Below are 8,332 nucleotides of genomic sequence, written 5' to 3'. Positions count from 1 at the left end.
ATTAAAAAAAACCTCACCATTAATAAAACATTAATTTAACCTTTAACATTAACTTTTGTTCAATATGCAACTGAGCGCTCCTTCCATATTCCCTCTGTCAGTTACTTATATGGACAATTTACATACTGTATACAAGTTTTTGTGATTTTTTTTCAGAACTTTCATCTATAGTCATATTAACTCTTTAAGAGGTCTATTTATTAAGCCTTGGATAAAGATAGTACCAACCAATCAGCTCCTAACTGCCATGTCACAGGCTGTGTTTGAAAAATGAAAGTTAGAAGCTGATCGGTTGGGGGTTTATCTCTGTCGATCCAAGTCTTAGTAAAATAACACCTCAGTTTCAAAACAATATTTGCTGTCTGTTGTGACTCTTTGGATGGAATTCAATTATCCACAGTAATTTACCAGGCGCTAATTGTTCCCACAGATCTGTCCAGTTAGCCCCAAAGGCAGAAGTCATCTGGGATTTATATTTCACATGACTGAGGCAGGAAAAAAACCATAATAATCAGCCCTGTTTTCACGATTGCGGTCACAGTCAAAAACACATACTGTAGGTCGGTGAACTTATCATGGATTCTGTGTTTTTGGGCAAATCCCAATATGTTTTTGCATGATAAAAATGGAATGTAATTGCATTGCTCGATAAAAAAAAATCAGTGATAAATGAAAAATAAAAGTCTGTGCAAATTATTATCGGGGATAATTGAATTCCACCCTTTGTGTGGCTTATCTTCCATCATCTCTATGTTTTTCATCTCCGAAATAACTATGACATCTTTAGGAGAAAGGAATACATTGTCACTATGAATGATATGTGACAATTAAGGAACAGATATCATAACAGTCAATGCAATTCCAGAACAAGTTACAGTATCTGCCATACTCCTAATGTCCTTGTGATGATGCTTGTCCTGTTTTAAAATCCTTTTTACACTTCTGTCAGTATTGAGGAAACAGAGATTTACTAAGCTTTAGAGAGGGTTAATATGGAGAGAGATTAAATACCAACTACTCAGCTCCTAACTGTCATGTTAGTAGCTGTGTTTGAAAAGGGACAGGAGCTGATTGGTTGGTACTTTATCTCCCCCAGTTTATCTCTGTCCAAGGATTAGTACCTTTAGTATATAAAAAAAATTGCAAAAACCTTGAAATATAGACATATGGCATTGACTGCAATTAGGGGATGATCTGACACATAGACAATATACATAAAACATGGCAAATATATAATTATTTTTTATCATTCCATGCTAGCCATGTCATTCTGTGGGGCACTACTGCTTCACTATTGATTTCACATAACTGTGCAGTCTGTTTTTTATGATTACAATGGGAAATAAAATGCTGTATAAACATCAATAGAAATGGCCAAAGTTTAATAAGCAATAGAAAAGTAGTAATACTCACAGGTTTTAACTGTTCTGTATTTTTTTTCATTTTCAACTTCTTTTTACTTGAGATCTGACCACCTCCTCTGTATTTGATATTTTGTTATCTTTTGCTAAAATCTGTCTTTTAAAATATAGGTTTATAAGCATCACCATTACCCTTTAATTTCTATAATTTGGTCTTCTGTTTTTGACAATCATAGTCAAATGTATCCAGTATCTTCAACATCACCTTCATCTCTTTTATTTGTCTCTTTCGCTCTTTCAAATGTTACCTCTCCTACCATTTCGACTCCATCCCTCTCCAAACACCTAACTACTTCTAATCCTTCTGATGTATTACCCTCTCCTCCAAACACTTGACCTTTGTCCCCTCTTTATCTAGTGGAGGTCCATCCCCTTGAGAAATTGTGTTTCATCTGTAGTAACCGAGAACTTTCTGCCACTACTATTTGGTGAGGACAAATGTAACAGACCAATCAGTGTGTGGCAGAACATTAGCTCACTATTACATTACATATTACATACATAATTGCATTGTAGTGTTAGAGGATTTGTTGCTGGCTTAAAACTTTATATGAACTGCAGTTTTAACAACATGGTGAGTTCTATTTTCTATGTTGTTTTGTGTTTTTTTTATCTACAGACATATTGTGTTTGGGTGTGGGTAGGACAATAGCTGGCATGTTGACAATGAACCAAATCTGTAGAATGGCATACTTCTTTTTTGCATTAGAATTCAAAAATGGGGGTGGATTAAGACTCCACCGAGGGGGTATTTAAAGATATTCGTGGTTTTGGACTATACACTTTCTATTTGGAATTACATTAATAAAGACTGGTTGAGGTCAAAATACATTGGTGTACAAGGGATATCAAGCTGATCCAGGAGGTGATGATCCGGTGTTGGGGCACCAACAGGTTACATTTTGGGAACCTGGTGTTTAATATCTTGTGCTATAAAGAGCTGTCAATTGACAGTTCTTGCTAATATCTAGTAATTGCCATACTCTTGCTTTTGTATGAATATACACACATAAAGGAAATTTTTTACAGTTATTTTTTTTATGTGCCTATGTTATTAAAAACTGTATTCTGCTATATGCACTTTTCTCATTTTTTCCATCCCGCATGATGCTAATGATCTCCACTTTTGGGAAGAGGATTGAAAGAAGTGGAAATCGAGGGAAGTAGAGTCTACTACTATAGAACATCATTGTAGTCTCAGTGTTGTATGTGGATTAGAACCAGTGGGATGAATATTGTTCCTTTCTGCATACAATCAAGATATGCTCTACACATGGCTCTTTATCATAGCTGGGTATTAATAGATGGTGAATGCTTTATGGGGAGTTGTAGTTCCCAATCCAGTTGTGTGAGCAGAGTGAAAAGGTAAGAAAATGGCCATTATAGCAAAGAAGTCAAAATGTCACATGGATAATGGGGACATTAAGTCATGAATCTGAAAGTCTTGGTTGGCAATTCATCAATGATAATATGGTACAGTTGCTATAAACAATATATTTGTCATTTTGCCTTACTTTGCATTAAATTTTTGGGAGGTGTAATGCTCAGATAGAATACATCAGGACAGCTTCTGCTTACTGTTTTGTTATGCAGAGTGCTTCATATTCATATTTGGCGAGTATAGACCTGAAAAAGTTTTGCTCCAATACATGTTACCCATAGCTTGAGCTTCCAAAGGACATGAAAAAGGAGTTATCCAGATGTGTTTCTTCTGAACATTCCCCTTTTTTGTTCTCACAGACTTTGAGGGGTTGTGTAGAAAGTCAGAAGACTGTGTTAGAGTCTATGGACCTAGATGAGCTTCCGTTGACTTATGTAAGTCCTGTTGTCTCTCAGCAAAATTAGCCTTTTATTTGGAGCTTATGCATAAGCCTACCGGTAATTCATTTAACTATCTTAAGCCCTTATTTCCTATTGCCATGGTCTCGTAATGACTGTTATCTATGGGAGGAAGAGGAGTGTAAAAAACACATGCACTGTTCCTCCTCTTGTCTTCTTTCTGTAATACTCTATGTAGGTCAATTTAATTGGTATTTGCATGTTAGTTATGTGGTAAAATCATGGTTCTACTTTTTATGACCTTACAAAGGACACTTGATGTCCTGGGTCTGATTGAGTGGGTATGCTCTTGTTACTGTTAAATAATCTTCAGGCCTGACTATATATCCCCTATGGTTAGAGAGAGGGAAGACTGAGAACAACTGTGGGCTTATTGGACTGTATGCATTGCAAACTGTATCTTGGGGTTCCCATCCATTACTGAAGTTCTCCTACATCTTGTAAAATTACTCTAATCTGCAATGTTCCATGTATATCTCAGATCAGTCCAGTAAAGTTTAACATATAAAAATTGGCAAACTTACTTTAAGCTGAAGCGTATATGTGTCTTGGGACACATACATAAAATTATGGACAGCCTTGGCCAATATTGACAATACAGGTGATAATAAAACTGGTGGCATGATGAAATAGCAGAACTGTAATGTCACAGTCATCCTTTACAGAATGATTCAAATAACAATTTACTCTCACTTCATTCTCAAAGTTGGTCAAATTTATCACCAATTTCAACTCTGACATGATTATAAAGTAGTCCAAGCCCGCTCCCCCTTAATGATTATACAATAATGAATATACCAAGACACATAACACTACTAAGTACATTGCACAAAAACAAGGAAAAAGGCCAATGCCCATGGTTATAAAGCAAAGAAATACAGTGTTGGCCATCATCAACCATCTAATTTAGAATAATTAAAAACTAATAATTTGCAAACATGTCTAAGTTGTGTATAAAGCAATCAGTATTTTAAGACTGAGGTTAATTAGCCTGACAAAATTAAATGTCAATATACTGTAGTAGACTTTTCATAAATAGATCATAGCTAGATGAAGCTGCCTTTGAGTATGTAAATCACAACTACTGTGAAGGAAGGTTTAATGTGGTTGAACTGATCATGCAAAACACTTCATGAAACTTTTCGTTACTCCAGTCTGACAATCAGTACAACATTCAATAGATAAAACCCTTGTAGTCAATCAATTCTAGAAATTCTAGCTTTTTTGCAATCCAAAAGAAATCAAGTTGGATATTTTCTAGAAACATATAGCTAATAATTCAATGATCAATTGCATACTTTGGGCCTAAGTCTCAATGCTGTAAAGTGGTCACAAATCTATCTGCTTCCAGCGACTGGATATTTTTGTGAACATCCGCCAGTATTCCAAGCCAGTCACATTGGTTGACTGCACCATCTTTTGCCCTCCACTTGTCATAACAGCCATCATCACTGTTATCTGCTTTTGCACCAGCCTAATATATAGTACAGGAGATCAGTATGATATAGGCTCCTCTCTGTATAGCCTTAACTCAATCTACATGCCCATGGGTTGATTCTTCTATTTTTTATGCCCCCTTTGCCACCCAGTAGATACTAAACACTATGAATCACTGATAAATACACTAAGGACCTTATTCAATTAGACGCGAAAAGTCGAGATCCACAAAAAAGAATTGCCGGTTGCATCTTTTTTCCTGTCGGAAACCTATCTCCATATTTAATTCCATCCACTTTTCGAGTACGTGGAAAGTCAATGCAATGTAATAGGCATAAAAGATTTGCCTCGGAATAGCAGGAGAAAAGAAGTGCAAAATGTTTATTTTGGGGTGCAAAGGTAGGAAAACCACTCAGAACCCTTGGGACAGCCCCCAAATAAAAACTACATAAAAAAATTCCAGGGAAAAAGTTAAGAACACCCCAAAAAGTACTTTGAATTTGAGGTAAAAAAAGCATAAAGTGGGGGGACAACCTTGCAAACTAAAAAAATTAGTTCAGGGGGTGCTCTAAGAAGGGGTCAAGTATTTTGGAATTTGCAGCTGCTTTTAGGAGTGACAAATTTAACTTTTATTAAAACTTCACTTTAGAAACATTAAAATATGCTTGCACCCATTGTCAGGTACCCCAAATTTGACAGGACTACTTATTTTCTCCAAAAATTACTGCTTTATGTCATTCTTCACCACTTGTGTAAAGACGCTAATTAGAGGAAATTGTACCAACTTAAGTACCCAAAACAGCTTTATTAAGACTAACCGGGCACTACTACATTGATCCCCAATGTTTTAGAATCCTTTTGGGGGGTTCAGGCTGATTTCCCCGATTCTGACACCACTTTCCACCTGTTGTGACTTCACGTGTCACCGTTTTAGTGTGTTTTGGGATTGAATAGAGCAAATAGCGGGTACACACATTATAAGTTTCCATGGCTAAAATATGCGATGTAGGCGAAAATTCCTTCAGACTAATTGAATATGGCCCTAAGTTGTATATGCAGGGTGAAATATGTGCAATAGCCACAGGATTTGGTGTCAGTCATGGTCATCCAGGAACTGTGTTTTGAAATGTAGTCCTAATTCACCATCATCATTCCCATTATTCTGGTAGAGTGCTCTCAGAGGATTACCATAAAGACATGTGTTTATTTTTTAAAATGTATTGATAATCACAGGCAGTATTCATTAATAAACTCTTACAGGCTTTATGTCTTTAAATCTCCACTGGCAAATTAAAAAAAAATACACAAGAGGTCAATACAATTTGTAGAGAATAAAAATGTCTATGGGATTTCCACATGGGGTTTATATATACAATTATCAAAAAACATTCATAGCCTTCCTGTGCCAACGGTGAGACAGATCGTTGTCTCTCCATGTAAAACTGCAACAGTGTCAATTATTCTTATCACAAGATACTGAAACATTTGCATGCATCACCAACTACACAGGAATGGGCAACCTAATGCAACCGCATAATGGGGGGACAAATATTACAGAAAGCAATGAATTCAGTCAAGAAGCTCTTAAGGTAAGTGCCATAAACATTATGTGTTGCTGATTCCTACAGAATTGTTGAGAACACTTTTAATTTTCAGTGTGGACACTAACACATATAAACAATTCATCCTTCTACAAATGTATCCCCTTATGTTACTGTTCAACATAGTTGTAACATTGTGTTTTTCTCTTTAAAAAATTATCCTACTAGTAAATACAAATAATCACAAATGTTTAAGCTAGGACAATATGATGTCACACTGGTTATTATTGCTGTATCAAAAACCTGGGCTCATGATTTAAATTTAAGACTAGTTTCCTATCTTTAAGGAGTTTGCTGTTTCCATGGTTTCACATATACTCCAAAAATATATAGTTATGGTAAATGTCTATTGAATAAAATGTACATTATAGTGAATGTATGTGCTTTGTGTTAGGGAATTTAGACAGTAATCTTCAGATGTGAATAACACAAATTCTCATTACAGTGCTGCATAAATGTGGGTGCTATATAAATAACTTAGAATTTAGAAAATATTTCTCTGTACAATATTAATTTTCATGACATGCATTACCATGGTTTAGTGTTATGCTTAATGCAGTAGTTTCCGTAGTAGTATTATTAAACTAGTTTGGAACAAGCCTAGACCTATAAATCTATTTGTTCTTTTTTTAGATGAGTAATATGACATTAGTTAAAGAGATTCTTCTGTTAGGATTTCCAAGTCTTCATCACCTTAAGGTTTTAGCCTTTGGTCTGTTCTTTCTGATTTACTGGGTGACGATATGTGGTAACCTCATGATAATTTTACTGGTTTCTCTAAGCAAGAATCTCCAATCTCCTATGTACATCTTCCTTACACAACTCTCTGTCTGTGACATATTGTTGACCACAAATATTCTTCCCAATTTGTTTTTTATAATCCTTAATGAAGGAGGCCTCATTTCTCTTCTGAGCTGTATCACTCAGTACTTGTTCTTTTGTTCCACAGAATGCTCGGAGTGTCTCCTTCTGACAGTGATGTCTTATGACCGGTATTTGGCCATATGTAACCCTCTGCGTTACAATACTATAATGAACCACATGTTTTGCTTTAAATTAGTTATGATGTGTTGGGTGATTAGTTTTTCCGTTCTACTAAATGAAGCTATAGCTCTATGTAACTTATGGTTTTGTGGACCACATGTGATTGACCACTTTTTCTGTGATATTACTCCCCTGCTGGAACTTTCATGCTCAGACATCTATGTAGCCGAACTTGTACCTAACTTACTTTCTATCCCATTAGTTATCATCCCATTCTTAATCATTATTATTTCTTACATCTATATTGTTCTCACCATCCTAAAAATTCCTTCACTTACTGGAAGACATAAAGCCTTCTCCACCTGCAGCTCCCACCTAGTTGTGGTCTTTATATTTTATGGGGCTCTGACAAGTATTTACTCACTTCCAACCAAAGCAAAGTCACATGGTTTAAGTAAAGTTCTGTCTCTGTTGTACACAGTGGTAACACCATTGATTAATCCTATAATATACAGCTTCAGAAATATGGACATAAAGGAAGCATTTGATAAATACATCAGGAAAATGCCAATGTCTAAAACTAGATGATCCTCATCTGGACATCACTGTTATACATTTTTGAAGAGCAATTAAAACAGCAGAATTCCTACATAAGGAAAGATACAGTGACCTCTGAATGTATTGTTAGTGTGTTCTGCACATGTGAGTGTATTACAGAATATTGCCAATGTAAAGTATATTAGAATGCAAAAAAATATAAATAAAAATATATTTGAATTTACAAAATATTACACTGTTTAATAGCTGATCTATATTATTGTATTGTGCCCAGTAACAACCACATCTTTCTCTTTGTCTTGTTATATATCACTGGCCCAGCTAATAATATATAAACCATAGAACCTCTTTTACATTTTCAATTTTTATATGAGATATATTGTGAGTAGGATTATCTTCATCACTCCGGGGCTGATTTTGCTTTGCAAACAAAGTGTCTGTAGTTGCATTAAGCGGCATATTTAACACTTTATGCCAATGCAAAAATCTGTA

The 8,332-nt window shown here is 35.4% G+C and overlaps 1 protein-coding gene across 1 annotated transcript; it reads left to right on the top strand.

Annotated features, from left to right (window-relative positions):
- Window positions 1–3,101: 3,101 nt before the first annotated feature.
- Window positions 3,102–7,870, top strand: LOC148513881 (olfactory receptor 10AG1-like). Its single transcript, XM_088481302.1, has 2 exons — window positions 3,102–3,112; window positions 6,937–7,870. Exons 1-2 carry the CDS (start codon window positions 3,102–3,104, stop codon window positions 7,868–7,870), a joined length of 945 nt encoding a protein of 314 aa, XP_088337428.1.
- The last annotated feature ends 462 nt before the right edge of the window (window positions 7,871–8,332 follow it).

Source organism: Taudactylus pleione, unplaced genomic scaffold (assembly GCF_031769625.1).
Source record: "Taudactylus pleione unplaced genomic scaffold, aTauple2 ptg000268l, whole genome shotgun sequence".
Lineage (NCBI taxonomy): Eukaryota > Metazoa > Chordata > Amphibia > Anura > Myobatrachidae > Taudactylus > Taudactylus pleione.
The sequence above is the reverse complement of the archived record's forward strand: the minus strand, read 5'-3'. Positions and strand labels throughout refer to the sequence as shown.